Raw genomic sequence first — 26891 nt, forward strand, 5'->3', positions numbered from 1 at the left:
TCATTAGTCAAATTCCTAGTCAGATAATCTACATGATATATCTTTGTGGGTTATGGTATATTGTTTTTTGTCTTCATTTTTTTCTCATCAGCAGATAAAACCTTGAGAAAGCAGGCACACTGGCTGAGACATAGCAATCAGTCTTGAGTATACTAGTTGAGACTGATAATGTGGTTCCACTCCTTTGCTATCTTCTGGGAGGCCATATCTCTGCAGATTATTCTTGGATTCCTTGCGACATTTCTTCTCCTTACTGACTACGTAAGACGGAGACGGCCAAGGGGTTTCCCTCCAGGTCCCGTACCTCTTCCTTTTCTGGGCAATCTGCTTAGTTATGATTCCCAGAAGCCTCATCTCTATAACCAAAAGGTAAGGTGGAGAAGTGCTCAGATAGTACCTATGTCCTTTTAAAACATGAGGAGGCTCCTGTAATAGAGAAATAACGGGATGCTGCTAATTGTTGCTTTGAGCTGTCAGGTTTGCTTTGACCAAGGCTGGATCTACACTGTCCTATATCCCAGGATCAGATTCAAGATTATCTTCCTTGAGCTGGATTATATGAATCTCCACTGCCATATAATCTGGGATAAGCAGATAATCTGGAATCAGATCCTGGGAGATAGGGCAGTGTAGAAGTGGCCCAAATGAGTAATAACCCTTCAGGAAGTAACTGTAACTAAAAGCTCTTATCAGCTCTTAGAAAACTTAAGGCTGTACATTTCTTAATTGAGTTAATCTATCTGCAATGTAATCTTTCTTTTCTTGTGCTGCTTATTTCTCATTTTATAATGACACAATATTTGTTTTCTAATGTCCTTGTGGTTAAACCTGATGGTTTTAAATTACATCAGATTAGGTTTCAAGTAAAAAGGAGAAAGTGATTTATGATAAGAACAGTTCATTGAGGATGTAACACGAGCATCTGCTTGTCCGATTTTGATGGATTCATTTCAATTGGTTCAAACCGAGGATGTGGACAAGGTGCTTGGAGGAATGAGAGCTACCACATGCATCCTAGACCCCTGCCCATCCTGGCTTCTAAAGGAGGCCAGAGAGGGATTGGCCGAGTGGGTTAAGGTGGTGGTTAATGCCTCCCTTCGGGAAGGCATTTTTCCAGCCAGCTTAAAGCAAGCTGTGATAAAACCGCTGTTGAAGAAACCATCACTGGACCCCACTCAATTGGTAAACTATCGGCCTGTTTCCAATCTTCCCTTTTTGGGCAAAGTCATGGAACGTGTGGTGGCCTCACAACTCCAGGCATTCTTGGTAGACACGGATTATCTAGACCCGGCACAGTCTGGCTTTAGGCCGGGACATGGTACCGAGACAGCCTTGGTCGCCTTAGTGGATGATCTCCGTCAGGAGCTCGACAGGGGGAGTGTGTCCCTGTTGGTGCTACTCGACCTCTCAGCGGCCTTCGATACCGTCGACCACGGTATCCTTCTGGGACGCCTCGCGGGAATGGGTCTCGGAGGTACTGCTCTGCAGTGGCTCCGGTCATTCCTCGAGGGTCGGTCTCAGAAGGTGTCACTGGGGGACTCCTGTTCTACCCCACAAGCTTTGTTTTGTGGGGTTCCTCAGGGTTCAATACTGTCCCCCATGTTGTTTAACATCTACATGAAGCCGCTGGGCGAGATCATCCGGAGTTTCGGGGTGCGGTGTCATCTGTACGCAGATGATGTCCAGCTCTGTCACTCCTTCCCACCCGCTACTAAGGAGGCTGTCGAGGTCCTGAACCGGTGCTTGGCCGCTGTGACGGTCTGGATGGGGGCGAACAAATTGAAATTGAATCCAGACAAGACAGAGGTACTCCTGGTCAGTCGCAGGGCCGAACAGGGTATAGGGTTACAGCCTGTGTTAGACGGGGTCGCACTCCCCCTGAAGACGCAGGTTCGCAGTTTGGGTGTGATCCTGGACTCATCGCTGAGCCTGGATCCCCAGGTTTCGGCGGTGACCAGGGGAGCATTTGCACAGTTAAGACTCGTGCGCCAACTGCGACCGTACCTTGGGAAGTCTGACTTGGCCACAGTAGTCCACGCTCTGGTTACATCCCGCCTTGACTACTGCAACGCTCTCTACATGGGGTTGCCTTTGAAGACGGCCCGGAAGCTCCAACTAGTCCAACGGGCGGCAGCCATGGTATTAACAGGAGCAGGGCGCAGGGAGCATACAACTCCTCTGCTGTACCAGCTCCACTGGCTACCGATTAGCTACCGAGCCCAATTCAAAGTGCTGGCTTTGACCTTTAAAGCCCTAAACGGTTCTGGCCCTACATACCTATCCGAACGTATCTCGGCCTATCAGCCCACCAGGACCCTAAGATCTTCAGGAGAAGCCCTTCTCTCCATCCCGCCTGCTTCACAAGTGCGGCTTGCAGGAACGAGAGATAGGGCCTTTTCTGTGGTGGCCCCCCGGCTTTGGAATGCCCTCCCTACTGAAATAAGATCAGCCACCTCGCTAATGGCATTTCGGAAAAAACTGAAAACTTGGATGTTCGAGCAAGTTTTCAACTAATTCCGATGTGATGATGTTTTGATCATGGACTAGCAATCAAGGATAACGAATTGGATTACGACTTTAACTATGAGATGTTCCGGTCTGTATTGGTGGCCCAATACTATGTATGTATATGTATGTATTTTTATATTTTATTTTATATTTTTAAAGTGAATATTGTATTTTTAAATATGTTGTAAACCGCAATGAGTCGCCGCACAGGCTGAGATATTAGCGGTATACAAGTGTACTAAATAAATAAATAAAATAAATAAATAAATGCATGAGCTGGGATAGCTTCTCTAACCTTCAAGCAGAGCATGGATCCTTTTACAAAGCAGTAGCTAGAAGTAGATGATCTACAGGATCCTCTTTCATGAATCTGATTCTATAAACCTCAGACTCTTGTAAAGGATTTGATTTCTTCTCCTCTATCCAAGCACTCCATGAGAACAAAGCAGAGAAATTTGTGTAGAAGTTGAGACTCTGCACTGAAAGGCACATTGGATGTTTCACTTGGACAGAGCTACAATATATACACCTATTTCATATAACTCCTTTTTCTTTTGCAGTTATCTTCTCCATGGTCATTTAGAGCCTAGCAGAGAATACAGCTTCAGAAAAATCATCTGGCTATGTCCCAATAGCCAGATGGAGTGTGATGATATAATCCTATGGGGACTTCAGATATCCTGGAGGTCTTAAGGATGCTTTTGTCATAACTGGACAATTTGATCTTCACTGGCTACTAAATGGTTATGGTATTAGACTCACACAGGAGTAAGGAGGGTCCTACCAGGATTTTGGTCAAGAATGAGGGAATCAAGATTTTGTCCAAAAGTTCAAAACTCAACCATAACATATTTCCTTCTTGCAGCTTGTTGCAATATATGGCAATGTCTTCAGTTTGCAATTTGGAAACATGCATATTGTACATGTGAATGGACTGCAAGCAGTGAAGGAAGCTCTCATTCATCAGGGTGAAAATTTTCTAGATCGGCCACAAGTCCCTATTACCTATGACATTTCGAAGACATTTGGTGAGTATATTTTCCTTCATTTCTTTATTTTTTGCAAAGTTAAATTAATTAATCAGATTAAATTCTGTTGGACAGTACTTTGATCATATCTTGCATTTTTTGGATTCATAAATCAGACTTGAGTTTTTAGGAGTACACCCACTGAAAATATCAAAACAACAACTTCTAAACAATTTAATATACTGTATATCCTCACTGTATTTTGAGAACAAACAGTAGTGACTGCATTGCAGCCCAATTTTAGTTTACAACTTCTCACCTTATATAGTATTACATATCACTAAATAGAAACCTATATTCATTTTCTAATATAGAATAAACAAAATAAAATAATTGATTTCAAAATAACTGAAGAATGCCATATTGATGCAGCCTAGAATCACATTTTTTAGCTGTTCCATTACACTGTTGACTTATGCTCAACTTGTGGCTTACCAGGGGTCTTTCCACATAGGCATTTCATCCAGATCAAAATGTGGATCATTTGATTTAGTCTGGAGTGGCTATAGAAGGCAGGATCATCAAGTTTGCAGACGACACCAAATTGGGAGGGATAGCCAACACACCAGAGGACAGGAGCAGGATTCAAAACGATCTTGACAGATTAGAGAGATGGGCCAAAACTAACAAAATGAAGTTTAACAGTGACAAATGCAAGATACTCCACTTTGGCAGGAAAAACAAAATGCAAAGATACAGAATGGGGGACGCCTGGCTCAAGAGCAGTACGTGTGAAAAAGATCTTGGAGTCCTCATGGACAACAAGTTAAACAAGAGCCAACAATGTAATGTTCCGGCAAAAAAAGCCAATGGGATTTTGGCCTACATTAATAGGAGCATAGTGTCTAGATCTAGGGAAGTAATGCTACCCCTCTATTCTGCTCTGGTTAGACCACACCTGGAATATTGTGTCCAATTCTGGGCACCACAATTGAAGAGAGATATTGACAAGCTGGAATGTGTCCAGAGGAGGGCGACTAAAATGATCAAGGGTCTGGAGAACAAGCCCTATGAGGAGCGGCTTAAGGAGCTGGGCATGTTTAGCCTGAAGAAGAGAAGGCTGAGAGGAGATATGATAGACATGTATAAATATGTGAGACGAAGCCACAGGAGGAGGGAGCAAGCTTGTTTTCTGCTTCCTTGGAGACTAGGACGAGGAACAATGGCTTCAAACTACAAGAAAGGAGATTCCATCTGAACATGAGGAAGAACTTCCTGACTGTGAGAGCCATTTAGCAGTGTGGTGGAGGCTCCTTCTTTGGAAGCTTTTAAACAGGAGTTGAATAGCCATCTATCAGGGGTGATTTGAATTCAATATTCCTGCTTCTTGGCAGGGGGTTGGACTGGATGGCCCATGAGGTCTCTTCCAACTCTTTGATTCTATGATTCTATGATTCTATACAAAACTGGCTGCAAGCTGAAATACAGGGCAAAGAGCCACTGGAACTCTTAAGCCACATTTTGATCTGGATTGACTCTACTGAACACAGGTGGTTTTTTTAAAAAATTCCTTACTTCCTCAAAGAGATAAAAAGCTTCTGCAAGCTAGCTTCAGAGGCTGTCAACAGCTGAATAATTTTGTAAAATTTTCATTAGAAGCAGTCTGCTGTTTATCCTGACTGTGCAAAGGTCAGCACTCTTTATATTCCGACACAGGAGGGATTTATCGGATCTTCCAGCTGGAATTGGGTTTTTTCATGAGTTTTTTTTATCATGCAGTTTCATGGTAGATGTGAGTTGGAGCTCACATTGGGGTAAAATACTATCAGGACATCACCACCTTAACCAAGTTTCAAGACAGATTTAAGTGTCTGTGTAGATGGGGCCTAAGACTGTTAGGGTTATAGTAATAGTTCACTTTCAGATGTAATGTTTTCAAGCCAGGTTCACCCCTCTTATATCTGTGCTTTTCATTTTTATTGGCAAAGTGTAGTATTGTACATTCCTCCTTACCAAAATTAATTTTGTTAGTTTTGGCCCAGTTCTCTAATCTGTTAAAGTCATTTTGAATTCAGATCCTGTCCTCTGGGGTATTAGCTATCCCACCCAATTTGGTGTCACCTGTAAATGTAATAAGCATGCCTTCTATTCTGTTATCCAACTCATTGATAAAGAGGTTTAATAGTGCTGGGCCCACGACAAAAACTTTTGGCACCTCGTTTCTCACTTTTTTCCAGGATGAGGAGGAGACACTGGTCAGCACTCTATGGATTTGACCAGTCAGCCAGTTCCCAAGCCACCTAAAAGTAGCATTGTACAGTCCACATTTTATTAGGGGAACTTATCAAAGGCCCGATTGAAATCAAGATATTCTGTACCCATGGCGTTCCTATAACCTATGAAATTTGTTTTAATAAACTGAATAAAGTTAGTCTGGCTTTGACTTGTTTTTGAGTAAAACAAAATTTACTTTTTGTGAGTATGGCATTGCTTTTTTAGGCCCCTTCTACATGCTGTACTATTTATTTATTTATTTATTTTCTACCCTGCTCCATCTCACCCTGAGGGGGGCTCAGAGTGGCTTCCAATTTTGGCAAACATTCAATGCCACAAATATACAAAAATCAGACAAAACTTACACAATTAACCATTAAAATCAATTAAACATACAAATACAAATTTCAAACCAATTAAAACATGTAAAACACAGCACCAATCCCGAATTGTCGTCCAGATTACCTCTTACTTAAGTCTGTCTGCAATTTAATTTCTAATTTCTAATTTTGACTCACCAAATGCCTGGTTCCACAGCCAGGATTTCACTTTCCTCTGAAAAACCAGAAGGGAGGAGGCTAATCTGATGTCACTGGGGAGGGAGTTCTATAGCCAAGGGGCCACCACAGAGAAGGTCCTCTTTCATCCCCATTAATCATGCCTGCAAAGGGGGTGGAACCAAGAACAGGGCCTCCCCTGTAGTTCTTAACACTTGGCCTGGCTCATAGAGGGAGATACACTCAGACAGGTAAGCTGGGCCAAACATATCTTCACAGGTAAGATCAGTCACAGAGCCCGTCTTGAAGTAAAAGTTTCTCATGGACCCCCAAGAAATGTTTATATATTATATTATATATAAAGTGTGTGTGCATATATGGTTTTAAATGGTGTATTTAATATTTTGATAAATGTTTTTTAATGTTTATGTATGTGTATGTGAATTTGTGTCCCGGCATTGAATGTTTGCCGTGTATATGCTATGCTCCGCCCTGAGTCCCCTTCGGGGTAAGAAGGGTGTGTGTGTGTGTGTGTGTGTATCAGATATGGGCAAACTTTCTGACACATTGCATTTTAAAATTTGATAGACAGACCAGGCCAGTGGCAGATGGATGCAGAGTGTTTGTGTCAACTATTTTTTTAAAATGAACAAATTCCTATGCATACTGCACATAATAATAATAATAATAATAATAATAATAATAATAATAACTTTATATCATGCCCCTCTCCCCAAAGGGACTCAGAGCGGCTTACAACAATGTGACAATAAAAAAAAATCATAAGCACAGAAACAATATAATAAAAAAACCTTTAATTATAGACCATCCTATCTCCCCAAAGGGACTCAGTATCAACGAACAACTAATATCAATGTGGGATTTTCTGCCTTGATATTATAGAATATATGGCTCTGCTTTCCCCCTGCTGCTTCCCTCTCCTAATTATGAGAGACCATTAATTTAAAGAGGAAAGGCAGCCTTTTTGGCTGTGTGTTGCTTCCTCGCACTGAAAATAAAACTGATTTGGGAGGCTCCTGAGATTTACAAAATTCAAACAAAGAAGTATTGGCTAAGTATTGATCCTTATGTTTTGGGGACGGGCCATGCCCACGTGTTGGTTATTGCATTTTAAGTATGAATTTAACAAATTGTATATGACCTTCAACAACTAATGAAACATTTGCACACTCCTAGTAAATACGTATAACAGGTTTTGGGAGTTCAGCTCTATGTGACCAACTTAGCCATTTCTCTTGCCCTCTAGGATCCACCCTGATGGTCTGCTTAGTAAAATAAGTACATAAATACATACTAGATCTGTCCAACCCCTCCTTCCCCATTTGTTTTCATTCAGTGCATTACTCAAAGACAAGGTTCTCAGCAATGCTCTAATGCCATTCAAGTATATTTCTGTGGCTGTTCCAGGTCATGGGGAAGAAGCTTTTAAGATGGCCTATCACAGTGCAGGTACATGGGAAACTACTCATTTAATGAGTCCTGGATACCTCCTTATTCAAGTATGTAAATTGTACAATGAGCTATGCTGGCATAATGCTCCAACAGGATTTCAGACAACTTTTTATTTTTAGAATTTACAGGGAATGTTTGCAGTGCTAAGTGAGGTGATGCCAATTTTTGCCTTCTAGGAGTGATTGTGTCTAATGGACTGACCTGGAAACAACAAAGACGATTTGTTTTGTCAATGCTAAGAAACTTTGGATTGGGCAAAACATATTTGGAGGAACGAATACAGGAAGAGAGCAGGTTCCTTGCAGCTGCCATTGGAGATGAAAAAGGTAATGATACCTTAGTTGTGCTTTAAAGTTCCATAGTGCTTCATTCGTGTGAATTTTCCTGAGCTGGCCATTTGGGAACTTCAGCAGAATGCTGAACTTTTAAACCTTCCCTGATGGATCTGGGCAGAATCTGCTATTGTGGAGTTCCCTTGAGATGCAGGTCCATCCATCTCAACTGGCTTGACACTGGGCACATTCAGGTCTAATAAACACATGGAATAACATGGATAAAAGCTACATATAAAATCCAAAAGGCAAAAATATTGATAAATGGAGACTTCACAACATTCCACTAAATAAGTGAAGTGCAATACTTAGGATGCTCAAATATTTATATTGACAAATGGGGTTTTTTTCACAGCTTCTGATAGCTAAAACAATACTGCAGGAGACTTAAAATGGCTTAACATAAAAATATTAGCATACAATTTAAAATATATAAATATGCAAACATTAAAACAGCGTTAAATATAATTAGTATCAAAAATATTATTAACATTAACATTATTAACATTTTAAAAATAGCAGCCCCAGGACCAGATGGTTTTCCCATGTTATATGATAAGAAATTTGAGAAAGAGCTCAAAGAACCTATACAAGATTGATTCAACACAAAATTAAATGACCAGAGACATGGGAAAATGCAATTATTACAAAATTGTGACTACAATTTTAGCAGAAAGATTTAATATTTAAATGTGTTCTTATATCATGATCAGGCAGGGTTCTTACCTCAAGTGACAACCTGAGAACAGTCTTGGATCTAATAAAGGCTCTAGATCAGTGGTTCTCAAACTGTGCCCCGCCAGATGTTTTGGACTCCCACAATTCCTAGCAGCTGGTAAGCAGGCTGGTAAGCAGGCTGGAATTTCTGGGAGCTGAAGTACAAAACACCTGGAGGGGACAGTTTGAGAACTACTACTCTAGATAAACAAAATGGAGGGGGGAAAGCAGCCCTAATATTTCTAGATGCAGAAGAGACATTTGATAATGTCAACTGAAAATTTATATTTGCAATATTAAAAGACATGGATTTTGGAAATAATTGAATAACATGGATAAAAGCAACATATAAAATCCAAAAGGCAAAAATATTGATAAATTGAGATTTCAAAAAGTTCCACTAAAGAGAAGTGCAATATTGAGGATGCTCAATGCGGTATGTATCTGCTATCAGTGAAAATGTGACCATAGTAGAAAAGCAGATTCATGTGATAGAGGTCTTATTTTATATAGTCATGTATAAGAAACTCATACATGACGTTTTAGTCAAAAATTGATGCAAAAACCCCAAGTTAGTTGATTCACAGGTCAATGTACCTTAACTCTTTTCAAAATTAGCTATCTCTGAGTAAAGTAGTGAAAGACAAGAGCTTAGTTTATTCTGGGGAAAAAGCTGAAAAGAGCATATATCCTACTCATTCCACCAGTGGGCCACGCCTTACCTTTTTATAAAATGTGGATGAAAAAAATGTGAAGAGCAGCTGACTCTTGAGTGGGTACTGGCTTGTCTCCTCTCCAGAGAATGTCCCTCAACTCATCTATGTGTTATATCAAAACCCATAATTTTGTTTCCAAAACTGCCCTCAATTTACACACAATGTCAACTTATACATGAGTATATGCTGTAGTTGTTTGTGCTGGAATAGACCAACACATCTACTCCTCACTGTTGCTTAAAATGCATTTACTATGCTTTAATCTATTACAACATCAGAATGTTTTCCCAATGTTATATTTTTGTGATATAAAAGGTGTAATCATTCCAATTCTTCCTCTGCCAACATTTTTTTCCTTTCCAGGGCAGCCATTTGACCCCTACCATCAAATTAACAATGCCATTTCAAATGTAATTTGTTCTGTCACTTTTGGGAACCGCTTTGATTACCATGACAGCCAGTTCCAGAAGTTGTTACATTTGCTTGATGAAACAGGAGTTTTTCTGCGAAGCATTTTCTGCCTTGTAAGGCCTGTTTGTGATCTTATGGGTAATAAGGACCAAGACTGACTCCATTTGACATGATTTTCTAATCCCACTCACTCTTAATTAATTTTCTTGGAATACTTTGATTCTGCCCATTCTAGGTCTACTGTTCTTTCTTGCTCTATTGAGGCATCTATATCTCAATTTACTCTTTTCACCTGATTTTGCATTATGGAATTGATGTGTCTCAGCTGATGCATGCATTTGGGTGGATATTATTTATGTATTCATTCATTTAGTTATTTATTTTGTTTATATGCTGCCTTTCTCCTGAAGTGAAACTCTAGATATCTCAAAAAGGAAAGAAAAAAAAAACACTGATAATACTGTTTAAAAACCCATTAAAATCTGCACAATATGAAATTATTCTCAAAATTTAGAAAAATGGCAGCCTTAATGCATAAACATTGAATGCCTTCTGAAAAAAAATCTTTGCCATTTAGTGAAAGAAAAACAGGGAGGGGGGCAGGCAGGCTAACTTTCCAGGGAGTAGCATTCCATAGGGTAGAAGCAAACACTGAGAAGGCTCTCCCTTGAGTCCTCACTACATTACGAGTGTTACTCGACTCCAAGTGGCTTAAAATGAAGAAAGACAGGCAAATGATGGGAAGGGACATGAGATCGCTGGCTATCAAGTAAGGGAATCAAGTAAGGGAATCAAGTAAGACAGTTTCCTCCACTTTCCCCTGCTTTCTCCCCACTCCATCTGAAATTCTTTATCTTCTTGTTCTGCTGGCTATTAACCTAATTGTAACTGGTGATGAAACGATTGAGATGTTCTACAGAATTTACTAGATTTTCTCTCCTTTTCATCTAATTTTAGTGTTTATCTTCCAGCTGTACAATGCTTTCCCAGCTCTCATGAGGCGATTGCCAGGACCCCATCAAAACTATTTTAAAAACTGTAAACTACTGGAATCCTTTGTGAGAAAAATAATTGAAAAGCACAAAGAAGACTGGAATCCACTTGAAACAAAAGATTTCATTGATGCTTATCTAAATGAAATGGCCAAGGTATTTAATAAATTAGGAGGAAAGAATCTATTTCTTAATTTTAAGTGAAGATAGATAGATACTCAATGTAAGATACCACAGATAATTACAGAATGTGTTAAAATAGGGATTTTTTCAGGCTTCAAGTTGATTATACAAAGTCAAATTGGATATAGGAAGGTTGGAAAGAGAGATACGGTGTAAATATATGAAAACATTTTACTTAGGAAATGCCTTTGTTTATGTGATACCAATTGTGTATTAGTTAAATATCACTGCCTGGCCATGATGTTTCAGAACAATTTGTGAATAAAGCTGGGGAACCTTTACTTTCCAGATGTCCTGAAAAAATTCCTTCAACATTGTCCTTTGCTGTCAAGGACTTTTGGGAAATGAAGTTCAAGATAGTTGGAGAGTCTGGATGTTTTATATCATCTACTCATACTCTTGCTGCTTCTTGACAGGGGCTTGGGCTGGATGGTCCATGAGGTCTCTTCCAACTCTATGATTCTATGATTCTTGCTGGTTTTAATACACCTTTTCTGGGCTTTTATGTCTAGGTCATGAATTTTGCTAGTGTTTTCATACTTCCTATTAGGCCTCGTCTACATTGATCCTATAATGTGACCAAGAAAATTTGAAACTGCAGTATATGCAAAACACATGCTGCGAAAGCATACTACAATCTACATTAAAGGGAATATAGTGTACTAAAACATCACAGGAAAGTCTGAATCAAGCCATAAAGTGCACTGCAGTAGGTCCCAGAATATCCCAGATCCAGGACAAAAATGGATCTGAAAAATATTGAGTATATTGTAAATACCTGCCTCTGCAGAAGCACAATAAAAAATCCAGAACAAGGGCATGGCTGGCAGCAAGGGGATAATTGACCCCTTGGCAGTGTTATTGTTTACCTCCACACAAGGCCGTAGTCAGAAAAAAAAATTCGGGAGGGGTTAAAAATTTCGGGAGGGGGGGGGAGTTACTTTTCTTTCTTTTTAACCCAGATGTCTTTTTGGAAAAAATCCCTTTTAGAAAAACACCTTTTGGAGATCAAAACTTTTTAGAAAAGCATGACTTTCCAAAGACGAGCCAAAAACTCTTTAGAGCAGAATCTTCTCTTATGGTATACAACATGCAAGGCAATGGTTTCCGTTTTTAGACTGAATAAGCTGATATCTCTGTTCTGTTAGGAAAACAGAGATATGCCAGTGCATTAAAATAGCAGAGTTTCAGAACTATTTTTCAGTTGCCCATATATATATATATATATATATATATATATACACACACACACACACACACACACACACACACACACACATACACATATACATATACATATATACTAGGGCTGGGCAACCACGGAAACATTTGTTTCTAAAATCGATTCTTTTTTGGGGGGTTTTGCGTTTCGATTTTTAAAAGAATTCTGAAATTTTTCTTTTAAAAAGTTCGATATTTACGAAATTTCGTAAATTACAAAACTATACAAAACAATAACGAAACAATTACGAATCGATTCGTTAATGGCGGACGCGACCGCGCAATACGCTAAAAAACCTCCAAATGGGACAGGGGGAACTTCTGAAGCTTCCCTCTCCCTCTGTTGTTGACTGTTGGTGTGATGTTTATAATTTTTTTTCACTGATTAAACAAACAACAACTATAAAACTTGCCCCAGACATGCGGAAATAATAACAAAATGATTTCAAAACGATAACGAAACGAATACAAAATGAATTCGAAACAATTACGAAACTAATTTTAAATTCGTTTCATTTTTTAGTTGCTCCTGAATGGTTCGTTATCGCTTCGTTATAAAAAAATAACGAATTTTTAACGAATTACGAAATTACGAAATTACGAAACGAAACCGCCCAGCCCTAATATATACATACATATACACACATACTCCCTTGTCTTATAACATGCACTCAAGAGACAAATGAAGTAGACGTTGATTAAAAAATAATATATGTGGTTTACTCACAACCTTCATGTGTTCAGCATACAGAGGTACAAAAACATATCAGTTCAGTTTCAAATATGTTTGAGATAATTCTCTGTGCCATCCAGCCATGGCATCTCTCTTATAACAAAACAGCAAACAAATGTGTTATCTGGGGTCTGAAGTAGTCTGCAGTCAGCTATCATGTAGTCCCTTTTATAACTTCTCAGGAGCCATAGAGTAAAGAAAGCTGAATGCAAGAACATACACAGAGGAACAGTAAACATTATTAGAGAAGGCTTGAAGAAGGTTGTCATTTACAACATGTCTCTAGTGCACTAATGCACATTTCTGTAGAACAAAAAATGATACAGTAGTTTGAGTAGGTTCCGTGGTTAATGTAATCACCCACCTGGCCTTAAACAAATTCCAAAACTGTCTGTGTCATCACTTGGACAGCGAAAATTATTCCTCTGAAACTGGTTCCATGCTTCATTATACTGACAGAGTAGTTGTGCCCTAAGCTTCCATAATTTCCAAGAAACTGAACTCCCTTTAGGAACAGAGAGATTACAACGATTGATAGATATACCCCTTTGGATCAAATAAGGGTTTTACTAAAAAATGAATTATTTAACTGTTCTTTCCTATTAAGGAGAATGCTTCTTCCACTTTCCATATGGAAAATCTTCTGCACACAACACTAGATTTGTTTCTTGCTGGAACAGAAACAACTTCTGCAACCTTGCACTGGGCTGTGCTGTATATGGCTGTTTATCCGGAAATTCAGGGTAAGATTGCAATCCCCATCCAACCCCTATTTGAGTTTTTTAAAAAGAGAGAATGGTACTTAATTTCCAGGCAATTATGATAATTCAATGCCAGTTATAAATGTATCCGTTTTTGCTCGAGAAGAATAATCTTTCTGAAAGCAAGATAAGTGAACTTTGCTTGTTTATCTTGGAGTATTTTCTCAAGGATGCTCCTTGAGCATTTCAGTGCAAGAATTCTCTTGTTCTTAATGTTATTCAAGTTGTACAAAAAGCAGAGCAATATTTATTTTCTAAACAATGTGGTGACCTTATTATAATTATTAATTATAATAAATACACATACAGTTAATAATATACCGCTGAAAGCGGTCCCAAACACAAACACACATAGAGTGCTTTTTCTCCAGTACCGGCATCCAGAATTGAATATAGTTTATGAAAATTAAGCCACCTACTAATAATATAAAACAAAACACTATATACAGTAGTGAAATATAATACTCTCCAAGTCATGATGGAAACAAATTTCTATGAGGAAGAAAACATAGACTAGGCATGGAGAAGTAAAGATGTGTAGATCTCCTGTGCCGGCCTAATATTGTGTAGACCTTGTGCTGGCCTTAATATTGTGTAGACCTTAATATTGTGTAGACCTCTTGTGCCGGCCTTAATATTGTGTAGACCTTTGTGCTGGCCTTAATACTGTGTAGACCTCTTGTGCCGGCCTTAATATTGTGCAGACCTCTTGAGCTAGCCTCCTTTGGATTGATAGTTATACAATAGACCAACGGCGCTGACTGCCGCTGTGTATACCACCTCCGGATGTCCCATCCGCTCTCAGACCAAACGTCTAGAGGTATACCTGAATCATAATAACTTTATTTAACTGTTATTACCATCATCCTTGTAAGAGTGTGACTATATACCACTATCATAACACACTCCTTGGTTGTCCTCGCTGCTAAGTTGATATAAGAACGCAATAGCACTTTAAGGCGCCTGCCACTTGCTGCTAAATAACATTTGCACTTACGCCCCCTCCTTATCCCTCTATGCCGCACCTTAGTGAATGCTGAGACCCAGTTTCAGGTACCTACTGCACTTTAGATCTTGCACTTTATGTATGTGCCTAACGGCACGCAGTGTGTTGTTAACTGAGCGGTACTACTGACTGTGTCGTACTTAAGACTCTCGCACTCTCGCACTTTACAAACTGTCTAACGGGTGTGGCTGAAACGCCTCTACCACCTGAAGCTATTGTCATCCATGTGGCCCCCCACCCCCCTGTTGGTACTGTCCCTGTTACTACTGGCTAGCGGAAAGGACAGGGGAGGAGGTGGGCTGGAGCCTATGGACAAAAACGGAGCCGGGAGGAGGGAGGAAGGGGAGAAAGGGTGTCGGCAGGGTCCAACAAATCAAATAACTGATGAAGCAGGAATTAAGACCTTGAGATTAGATCGCGGCATGGAGGGGGGGAGGTGTTCCACTAGCCGAGGGGCCCCCATAGAGGTCGTGGTGGGAAGGAGGAGATGCGGAAGAAGGAGACCTCAAATTCGGCCTAATTCGGACCGCTTATCTAAATTAACAATTCCCAATCGGTCTCCTAAGGTAAATTGGTGTAACCAGGTGAGCGGGCCCTCGGGATTGAAGGTGGTGCTGCTGAACGCCAGATCTGTCAACGGAAAAACGACCTGGATTCAGGACCTAATCCTGGAGGAGCGGGCAGATCTGGCGTGCATTACGGAGACCTGGTTGGATGAAGCTGGAGGTGTAAATCTGACCCAGCTTTGCCCTCCAGGCTTCTCCGTACTGCACCAACCGAGATCCGGAGGACGGGGAGGCGGGGTCGCAGTGGTCTATAGAGATTCCATCCATCTGACCAGGAGCCCCATCCCGCAGACCACAAATTTTGAATGCGTCCACCTGAGGGTGGGTGACCGGGACAGAATAGGGATTCTGTTAGTGTACCGTCCACCTCGCTGCACTACAGTCTCCCTACCTGAGCTAGCGGGGATGGTCTCGAGCCTGGCGTTGGAGTCCCAACGGCTTCTCGTGCTGGGGGACTTCAACATCCATGCCGAGGCGACCCTCACAGGAGCGGCTCAGGACTTCATGTCCGCCATGGCAACCATGGGGCTGTCCCAACGAATAACTGGCCCCACCCACTGTGCTGGACATACATTGGACTTGGTTTTCTGCCAGGGATGGGAGCAGGGTGGCGGAGTTGTCCATCTCTCCGTTGCCGTGGACTGACCACTTCCTGATCAGATTTAGACTCACTGCGCCCCCTAACCTCCGCAAAGGTGGAGGACCCATTAAGATGGTCCGCCCCAGGAGGCTTATGGATCCGAATGGATTCCTGACGGCTCTTGGGGACTTTCCCGCCACCTCGGCAGGTGACCATGTCGAGGCCTTGGTCGCTCTCTGGAATGGGGAGATGGCCAGGGCAATTGACATGATCGCTCCGGAACGTCCCCTCTCAAGTAACTGAGCTAAACCATCTCCTTGGTTCACTGAGGAGTTGGCAGTGATGAAGCGAAGGAAGAGGGAACTAGAGAGCGTGTGGCGAGCCAAATCGAGCACGGTTTGTGTCCTTTTTAAGGGCATATGCCGCGGCAATAAAAGCCGCAAAGAAAACTTTCTTTGCGGCCACTATTGCGTCTGCAAAAAACCGTCCGGCGGAGTTGTTTCGGATTGTCAGAGGTCTTTTGACTCCCACCACCTCAGGTGGGAGCCCTGACAATTCGGCCACGCGCTGTGAAGCATTTGCTCGGTTCTTTGCAGACAAAGTCGCTTTGATCCATTCTGGGCTGGATGCTACATTAAATGCAGTCTCTGTGGATGTGACACGAGCACCTGCTTGTCCTATTTTGATGGATTCTTTTCAGTTTGTGAAGCCCGAGGATGTGGACAAGATACTTGGAGGAATGAGGCCCACCACGTCCATCCTAGACCCCTGCCCATCCTGGCTTCTGAGGGAGGCCAGAGGGGGATTGGCTGAGTGGGTAACGGTGGTGGTTAATGCCTCCCTCCGGGAAGGCAAGATTCCAGCGAGCCTAAAACAGGCTATTATAAAGCCGCTGTTGAAGAAACCATCACTGGACCCCACTAAATTTGACAACTTTCGGCCTGTTTCCAATCTTCCCTTTTTGGGCAAAGTCATGGAAAGCGTGGTGGCCTCACAACTCCAGGTATTCTTGAGAGACACGGATTATCTGGATCCGGCACAGTCTGGTTTCAGACCGGGACATGGTACCGAGACGGTCTTGGTCGCCTTAGTGGATGATCTGCGCTGGGAGCTAGACGGGGGAGTGTGTCCCTGTTGGTGCTCCTGGACCTCTCAGCGGCCTTCGATACCGTCGACCACGGTATCCTTCTGGGGCGCCTTGCGGGAATGGGTCTTGGGGGCACTGCTTTGCTGTGGCTCCAGTCATTCCTGGAGGGTCGGACCCAGAAGGTGTTATTGGGGGACTCCTGTTCAACTCCACAGCCTTTGACCTGTGGGGTTCCTCAGGGTTCTATCCTGTCCGCCATGCTGTTTAATATCTACATGAAGCCGCTGGGTGAGATCATCCGGAGTTTCGGGGTGCGGTGTCATCTGTACGCAGATGATGTCCAGCTCTGTCACTCCTTTCCACCTGCTACTAAGGAGGCTGTCGAAGTCCTGAACCGGTGCCTGGCCGCTGTAATGGTCTGGATGAGGGCGAACAAACTGAAATTAAATCCAGACAAGACAGAGGTACTCCTGGTCAGTCGCAAGGCCGAGCAGGGTATAGGGTTACAGCCTGTGCTGGATGGGGTTGCACTCCCCTTGAAGGCGCAGGTTCGCAGCTTGGGTGTGACCCTGGACTCATCGTTGAGCCTGGACCCCCAGGTTTCAGCGGTGACCAGGGGAGCATTTGCACAGCTTCGGCTCGTGCGCCAGCTGCGCCCGTACCTTGGGAAGTCTGACTTGGCCACGGTGGTACATGCTCTGGTCACATCCCGTCTTGACTACTGCAACGCTCTCTACGTGGGGCTGCCCTTAAAGACGGCCCGGAAGCTTCAGCTAGTCCAGCGCGCGGCAGCCATGTTGTTTACAGGAGCAGGACGCAGGGAGCATACAACGCCCCTGTTGTTCCAGCTCCACTGGCTGCCGATTTGCTACCGGGCCCAATTTAAGGTGCTGGTGTTATCCTACAAAGCCCTAAACGGTTCCGGCCCAAAATACCTTGCGGACCGCATCTCGGCCTACGAGCCCACGAGGACCTTGAGATCATCTGGGGAGGCCCTTCTCTCGATCCCGCCTGCCTCACAGGCACGTCTGGCGGGGACGAGAGAGAGGGCCTTCTCGGTGGTGGCCCCCCGGCTGTGGAACTCCCTCCCTGCTGACGTCAGACAGGCCCCCTCCCTCATGGCCTTTCGTAAGGGCCTGAAGACTTGGCTCTTCGAGCAGGCTTTCAACTAAGTGCTATGTTACTGGTAATGACAACCGGAATGAATTATGACTACGAGATTGACTATGATTCCATAATATGACGGAGCGGATTTTTAGTGTAATTTAGATGTTATGTATTAGTGATGTTAGTTGTTGTTCTGATTTCTTTGTAAAGTGTCTTTTTGTACTGTACACCGCCGCGAGTCGCCCTAGGGCTGAGAGCGGCGGTTAATAAATGCAATAAATAAATAAATAAATAAATAAAGAAGCTTCAACAGAGGGAACCCAGTAGTGGATGTGTGCTTTCTTCTTTGCTTTCCTTGTTTACTGTGCTTTATTACCCCTTGGCTTGAGAAGGGTGCGAATTGAGGCTTCTTTGTCTCATGATGGCTTACCCACAGAATAAGGGATTCTGGTACCAAAGTTAGGTAACTTGCTTTTGTCTATCTTGTTAACCACAATAATAAGAGTAAATTTTATTCCCTCCCCTCTCCCCCCCCCCCCCTTAAACCTTCCCAGACCATTCTACATATTTGCTCTCTTGTTTCCAACCAAAAGCTTATCTACAACTCTGTCTATGCTGCACTCTAGATACCAAAACATTTTCTCCTGATGTCTTGCCTGCATCTGTGGCTGGCATCTTTCTGTTAGCAGTGTAGCAAGCAAAGTTTGTGTGTGTGTGTGTGTGTGTGTGTGTGCGTATCTATGGAATGTCCAGGGTGAGAGAAAGAACCCTTGTCTGTTTAAAGCAAGTATGAATGTTGGAATTAACAAGTTTGAATAGCATTGAATAGACATGAGGTTGCAAAGTCAATCAGTGAGGGTATCAGCAATAGTTTGCTTTTGTATGAGCCTACTATTTGTTCTTCTCCTCGCCATTTCTTGAGTGAAAATTATTTTTGCAAGTTGAACTCAAGTTGAAGGAACTGAAGTAACTTCAACACAAATGAGAAAAGTGGGAGGAAGAGGATAGCTTCCAGGCAGCCTTTATTATCCCTGGGAGGCCTCAATGTCAAAAATGTCTTACTGTTTGTTAGTGCTTGATCATTTAGTGCCACTTGGGTTGATAATTCCTGTGGAGGCTTAACAAAAAAAGGAATCTTGGTAATTCAATGTTGCCAGATCACTTCAGGGAAGTTGAGTCTTCCCTAACCTAGTCTTTGGGGTCTAAAGCAAACAAGCCCTGCCATTCCACTCCCTATGGGTCTATGCTAAAGACTTCTCCTAAACTGTTTCATCACAGTCTTGCAACCTCATCAGAGGGTTTTTTTTCTTCCTTTTAGCATGCTGCTGGAATAGAGGTGAGATGGAGTCTGCTGGAGCCCATCATATGACGCAGGGCTACTTCCGGTGGGGCTCCATTCCAGCTCCATCCTGACTCCATCCTGACTCCATCCTGACTCCATCCCGGCAACATGATAAAAGGAAGCAAAGAGGATACTGGTGACTACCCATATCCTCATTGAAGAAGCCAGTGACAGTACAGGAAGAAGCCAGGGACAGCCGGGAAATGCTGTGGGATGGCAGTCCACAACCAACCATGGTAAGAGGACAAAGTTGGGCACTGTCCCACAGTTTTCCTATTGACTCATTCTTTTCCCCAATGTCCCCTGGCTTCTAGACTTCCATCCGATGAGGTCATTGTTCATACTAAATACTTACCCTGGAATGACAAGCTACTATATATACTCATGTATAAGTTAAGCTCATGTATGTCTAGGGCAGATTTTGGGGCCCAAATCATGGAATGACCCATGGATAAGCCAATGGTTATTCTGTGGATAGGGGAAAGCATCAATGCCACCTCAGGAGGCTCTGTCACTGCTGTTTCCCTTCTCAGGTATTGAAAAAAAAGGTAAGAAGCAGTGCCATGGCAAAGAAAGAAGAGAGGATTAGCACTTCTTTTAGGATCTCCTGGGATGGATCAAGTGATTGCTATTCATTCATCTACACAGAATATGGGATAGTTCTATTTTTGTACAGTACAGCATTGACTCATGGGTTGATTTTTTTCCCACCAAAAAGTCTAGACTTATATGTGTGGATAGTATAGGGTATTTATTTTTCTTAGGATAATAACTTGGTGCATTATTTAGATGTTGCAGCCTTGACTCTGTCCTATATTCTTTGTGAAATTATACTTGTGAGAATATTCATATTGTGTTTTTTTAATTATTATAAATATAATTTTCTTTGTAGCAAAGGTTCAGGCAGAAATAGACTCCGTGATTGGCCAGTCTCACCTCCCAGCAATGGCTGATAGGGATAACTTGCCTTATACTAATGCAGTTATTCATGAAATTCAAAGAAGAAGTAGTATCGTGGTCCTAAATGCTCCTCGGTTGACAACTAATGACACAAAGGTAGCTGGATTTCATCTGCCCAAAGTAAGTCTTCAGCAAATACATCTATTTTCTTTTCTTTTCCTTGTCCCTTGTTTAGAAACTTAAGAACAGGTTCTGATTACTGAGTTATACCAATAGTGTAAAAACGATGCAAATATCTTGGGTATGTAACATGATTTTTGTCCCTGGGTTATAAATGTAATTTCCTAATTGGTTGTATCATTAAAAAAACATAGGAAAAGTTTATTAAAGTGCAAAAACTTTGTTTTTGCAAAACATGCTAAAAGACATTTTCCTATACTTCTCCAATGAGTATCTCATTGGCCCCTTCTACATTGCCATGAAATCCAGATTATCAAAGCAGATAATCCTGGTCATTTGATTTGAGTCTATACTGCCAAATAATCCAGTTTAAAGCAGATAATCTGGATTTTATATGGCAGTGTAGATCCAGCCATAGAGTCTCAAACAATTTAATGAGTATCTCATAGAGACCCCATCTACACTGCCAGACAAAATCCAGATTAACTGCTTTGAACTGGATTACGTTAACTGTCATATAATCCAGTTCAAAGCAGATAATGTGGATTATTTGCTTTGATAATCTGAATTATATGACAATGTAGAAAGGGCTGAAAGTGCCATAAGTTGTTGGCAGCCACAAAATTGAAGTGTCTGGAGTATAACAACTACTTTCAAAGTAAATACCACACAATTAAACAGGAAATAACACTTTCAAACCAAGTACAGATTTTTTTTTTTCAAATTTTGTTACACAGGGTAATTATAGCACTATCTTGGGATTTGGAATTGGGAGTAGGGGCTGGGTATTTTGAATTTTCAGCCAGAGACCTCAAACAGCTTCCCAAACTAAAAGGAATCTCAAAATACCATAGACTCAGTATTTTCACCATGTTTGGTTTCCTCACTGGGCTCCTCGGGGATTCAAACATTCTTTCGTATATTGTATTGTATATTATTCATTTTCCAAGACTTGATTACCTGAGAGGGTGGGCACCCAGAGGGGAAGAGGGAGAGGCTGGTTTAATGTGATTTGCCTGAAACCGACAATTTTATTTCTACTTTATCCTTGTAGAAATATTGTGAAATAGGTGAGGTGGACAGTGGGTCATCCAGTCATTTTCAAAACTTTGCAGAGAACAAGGCATGGTCCTTCAAGGTTTCTGTCTGAGTCTCTCACAACTCCACTCCACTGATTCTCTTGCAAAACATTTAATAAAAGCGTTCAGGCCTATATCATCCCTTTTTTTGAACTTGTTCATTTTGAAATTCACCAGTATATGGTGTTCTCAGTCCTAAATCTAAACTGCTGTAAAACACAGTGTGACCACCATAACTCTAGGCATCTTCAAAGTCATCCCACACAACTCTGTGGTATTCTCAGCCTGAAAGACCTTTATTTCAATCTGGGAACATATGTCCTGTGCATAGAGAGTCAATACTACATAGTAAATAATCCATTTAATAACGTTTGGAAAACGAATTCATCAAATACTAAAATATTACTAGATAACCCTACAGCTAAAACATATATTCTGTTGGCAGAAACAGAATTATTCTTACATTTGGAAAGCCTGGTTGTAGTGTACATCAGCCGTCTCCATAATTTCCTTGGCAGGGAACCATCTTGTTTGCCGACCTGACATCAGTCTTGTTTGACAAAAATGAATGGGAGACCCCAAATGTATTTAATCCCAACCATTTCCTGGAGAATGGTCAATTCATGAAGAGAGAAGCTTTCATACCATTTTCTACAGGTGAGTGTGGGGAAGGAAATGTTGACATAATTTTTTGGAAGTACTCCCTGCGTACTGAATAAAAGGAGTAATTTGGAGCAATGCAGTGTGAAGATCTATATCAGAGCAAGCAGGTTCTCCAAATATAGATCACATGCTCTTGCTGTGGATTGGTCACTCCCCATATGCAAGACAACTTGGGATGTACTTTGGACCTTTATGATTAGACTTTTGATGCACCTCAGACACTTATGAGGGTCACTGAGCACTTCTGAGGTATATCAGGTACTTCTAATATCAGGTATTTTGATGTGCATTGGGCATCCCATTACATTTCACGCTTACTCATTAGTTTCTGGATATGCCTTGGGAGTGCCACAATGAGGATTGGTGCACACTGCTCATCAGGGACAAACACGTCAATCTCCACTGGCATTCAATATGAACATTGCCAAACAGCACAATTCTATTTCTCACACGTGTAGGTTGTCTTGTGAAAAAGTAAGTGCCATGGTAAATGTATGATACTACACTTTGGCAATGAAAATGAATGCACAGATATAGGATGGGGAACACATGGCCTGAAAACTGTCCATGAGAAAGGGATCTAAAAGTCTTAGGAGACCACATGCTGAACCTGAGCCAGCATGTATTTATTTATTTATTTATTTATTAACTATATTTATACACTGCTCTTCTCACCCCGAAGGGGACTCAGAGTGACTTACAGATTATGGCAAAATTCAAAGCCCCATTATACATACAAATAAAAAATATAACTTATCAAATTATAAAACAGTTAAAACATACAAATGCATTAAAACAGATTAAAACATCGTTTCCCAATCGCTCTCCCCCCACAGGCCAAACAAAAGCCTGCTAGCAAAAGTGGTCTTATGCATTATTACCATGGGGTAAAGAGAGATAAGGTGCTGGTCTAGAAGGCTAAAGGATTAGGATACAGGTGCCACAAATTAAACAACAATTCCAGCTGGCTGGAATGAGGGTGTGGCTGCAGGTCTCCCCATGGGTAAGCCCAGGGCTGAGCAAGACAGCAAAGCTGGATAACAAATGCTCTGGCCCCAGGGTCTCTCCTGCAGCAGGGCCCAACAAAGCTCTCCCAGGCCTCTAGGTCAGACTTTTTATGTTCTCTCTTGGAGGATGCTGGGTCAGCTGACTGGAATGAGGGTGGAATGAGCATGTGATGCTGGAATGAGCATGTGATGTGGCAACTAGGAAAAGCAATGCAATTTTAGGCTGCATTAATAGGAGGAAAGTGCTGAAATCAGGGGAAGTCATAGTCTCACTCATTTAATACTGGACATAAAAATTCAAGATGAATTTGATAAGCTAGAATATGCCCAGAGAAGGATAGCTAAAATGATCAAAGGTTCAAAAACCAAGCCCTATGAAGAATGAATCCAGACAAGACAGAGGCACTCCTGGTCAGTCGAAAGGCCGAACAGGGCATAGGCTTACAGCCTGTGTTAGATGGGGTTACACTCCCCCTGAAGACACAGGTTCGCAGCTTGGGTGTGATCCTGGATTCATCGCTGAGCCTGGAACCCCAGGTTTCGACGGTGACCAGGGGAGCATTTGCACAACTAAAACTTGTGCACCAGCTGCGCCCGTACCTTGGGAAGTCTGACTTGGCCACGGTAGTCCACGCTCTGGTTACATCCCGCATAGATTACTGCAACGCGCTCTACGTGGGGTTGCCTTTGAAGACGGCCCGGAAGCTTCAAGTGGTACAGGGTGCAGCAGCCAAGTTGCTAACAGGAGCGGTGCTTAGGGAGCACACAACTCCTCTGCTGCATCAGCTCCACTGGCTGCCAGTTTGCTACCGGGCCCAATTCAAAGTGCTGGCTTTAGCCTATAAAGCCCTAAACGTTTCTGGCCCAGCCTACCTATCCGAACGCATTTCTTCCTACGAACCCTCCAGGAAGTTAAGATCATCTGAGGAGGCCCTGCTCTCGATCCCGTCTGCTTCACAAGCATGCTTGGCGGGGACGAGAGACAGGGCCTTCTCTGTGGTAGCCCCTCGGCTGTGGAACTCCCTGCCTAGGGATATTAGATCAGCCTCCTCCCTCCTGACCTTTCGTAAGAGAGTGAAAACCTGGCTCTTCAAGCAGGCATTCGGAACCCCGGAATAGTCAAGCTTGAGATGGAGAATGACCCAGGAACGGCCAAGGCGATGAAACGGATGAGGATTGGAATGAGAGGATATAGCTCTCTTTTTTGTCTAAATGCACTTAATGCACTTAATTGTTTTTTGCTTTTGTATTGTATTGATGGCATCGAATTGTGCCAATATGTAGACCACCCTGAGTCGCCTGCGGGCTGATATGGGCGGGATATAAGTGATGTAAATAAATAAATAAATAAATAATGATTTAGGGGGATGCACATGTTTAGCTTGGAGAAAAGTAGACTCTATGTGGACATATTTAAATATCCGTCACACTGAAAAGGGGGCAAGCTTGCTTGCTGTTTCTCTGGTGACTAGAACAAGGACCAATGCATTCAAGACTGACATGGCTTTGGAGCACAATACTCCTGACCTCACAATCATGTTAATAAACCAAGTATGGATCGTGGATGTTGCAATCCCAGGTTACAGCAGGATTGAAAAGAAACAACTGGAAAAGCTGACACGTTATGAGGATTTAAAGATCGAATTGCAAAGACTCTGGCACAAGCCAGTAAAGGTGGTCCCAGTGGTGATTGGCACACTGTGTGCAGTGCCTAAAGACCTTGGTCTGCACTTAAACACAATCGGCACTGGGATCTGCATGCATCATTCACTGATACATCATACAGTCCTGGACACTTGGGAAGTGTCCAACATGTGATCCAATACAACAGCCAGCATAGTGATCTTGTTTGCTGTGTACTCATCTTGTTATGTTAATAATAAATAATAATAATAATAATAATAATAATAATAATAATAATAGCCATCTAATAATAGTAATCTATTTACATTATGTACTATGTAGCACCATAATTCCATTTCTATATAATATATTCTGGCATGGGCCTTCTCTCTTCTTGTCAGTAAGCAACCATTCCTCTTCTGGCTGAAAAGGAAATGGATCTGTCACTTGCAGCAGCTTACTGGTTAGTGGGGTTTAGAAGACTTTCACAGCCCTTACGTCTCCTAAACTTGGTGCTATGCAGGAATTATTTATAAGTAGCCATTGGGAATGCATAACTGTAGGCTAAAGATTCGTAATTTCACAGCAGGATTCTAACCGTTCTTTTTAAGATAGATACAGAGATTAATAAATATTTTCTTTCTAATGGAATAAACCTTCAAATAAAGGTCTGTACTTCACAACTCTAGGAAGCATTGTCAAAACTACTCAGCTCTCTGTTTCCCTGAACAGGAAATAGATAAAACAGACATGCACACTACTTTGCAATTTAAAACATATTTTATTGTCTGGTTTAGAAAAAGCCCTTTTCCAAGTGTATTGCTGTCACTCTAACTTCTCATAAAACCCCATCTGAAGCTATTTTCTCCTTTACTTCCAGGAAAGAGAGCCTGTCCTGGAGAGCAGATGGCTAAAATGGAACTTTTCATTATTTTCACTACCCTACTTCAGAAGTTCACTTTCCAGGCTCCAAAGGGTGTGAAGCTCAGCCTTGACTCCAAGACAGGGCATGTCCTGAAACCAAAGCCATACCGAATATGTGCCATCTCTCGTTAAAGCAAAATAGCAATGCCAGTTCAGGTGACCTGATTTATTTGTTCCATTGGTTGCATTAGTTGTCCTGGTATTGTTGAGCCACAATATCCCCCCCCCCCCCCCCCCCAAGATTTCTAGTTCACGAAGGGCTCAGAAATAAATATATGGTTTTCTTTCTTCTCTTTTTTTAAAGAAAAAGACCCTTTCCAGACTTCTGCAAATTCAAAGCATCAGAATATTGAGACCAAACCAGCAGCATCAGTAGCTGTAAACACTTTAACCCTATCATATCTAATCCTTTAATAAATTGTATCTATTTTTCATGACTTTCTGTGTAACTTGTATCTTTCTGTAAAAGGCAAAAGAAATCAGAGTATAGTGGGAAAGGGATGGAAGCAAGTAGGGGATGAGGATGATTATATATGAAATTCTTTATCTCTTTTTTGTTTGAAGATTTTATGCAAACTGCTGTGTTTGCATCCTTTTTTGGAAAACCATAATAAACCTCTGTGGTTTGATTTCAACTTGGTGAGTTGGTTTCCCTGTCCTGGCCTATCTGGTTTGGCATACACTTACCAGACATGGATCCACATATCTGTAGTCAAACTTATCTGCTACACTGGCATAACCATTTGTCCAATATCTAATCAGATCTCGTATTGACCAAATCATTGCTTTGGATATAACATGAATACTTTTATTTCTAGCATCATTTTTTGTCTGTACCTGATAAGCTAGCCAGTCTCTAATATCATAAGATATTTTACATCCAGACTGTGTCACAGTGACTTAAGAAGGATAACCCAAGCTGCAATCTCTCACTTATCTTCTAAATCTGTAAAATCTCAGTCTGGAATAGGATTATGAACTACATTCCATCCATAGAAAAATCAACATGGAGATGTATTTGTTATTCTAAGGCAAAGTGTC

At 41.8% G+C, this 26891-nt stretch overlaps 1 protein-coding gene across 1 annotated transcript; it reads left to right on the plus strand.

The window, feature by feature from the left end:
* The first annotated feature begins 168 nt into the window (after positions 1-168).
* LOC132772701 (cytochrome P450 2J2-like) lies at positions 169-26016 on the plus strand. Its single transcript, XM_060771567.2, has 9 exons — positions 169-369; positions 3374-3536; positions 7897-8046; positions 9849-10009; positions 10868-11044; positions 13633-13768; positions 20367-20554; positions 22152-22290; positions 25807-26016. The coding sequence occupies exons 1-9, from the start codon at positions 169-171 to the stop codon at positions 25980-25982; spliced, it is 1491 nt and encodes a 496-aa protein (XP_060627550.2). The 3' UTR covers positions 25983-26016.
* Positions 26017-26891: the final 875 nt, after the last annotated feature.

The sequence above is a fragment of the Anolis sagrei genome, chromosome 4 (assembly GCF_037176765.1).
Source record: "Anolis sagrei isolate rAnoSag1 chromosome 4, rAnoSag1.mat, whole genome shotgun sequence".
NCBI lineage: Eukaryota > Metazoa > Chordata > Lepidosauria > Squamata > Dactyloidae > Anolis > Anolis sagrei.

Coding starts and splice junctions, on each gene's coding strand:
- LOC132772701 (XM_060771567.2), top strand. CDS start 169: ATGTGGTTCCACTCCTTTGCTATCTTCTGGGAGGCCATATCTCTGCAG. Junction 8,047..9,848: donor TGCCATTGGAGATGAAAAAG/GTAATGATACCT, acceptor TTTCCTTTCCAG/GGCAGCCATTTGACCCCTAC. Junction 20,555..22,151: donor CTGGATTTCATCTGCCCAAA/GTAAGTCTTCAG, acceptor TTTCCTTGGCAG/GGAACCATCTTGTTTGCCGA.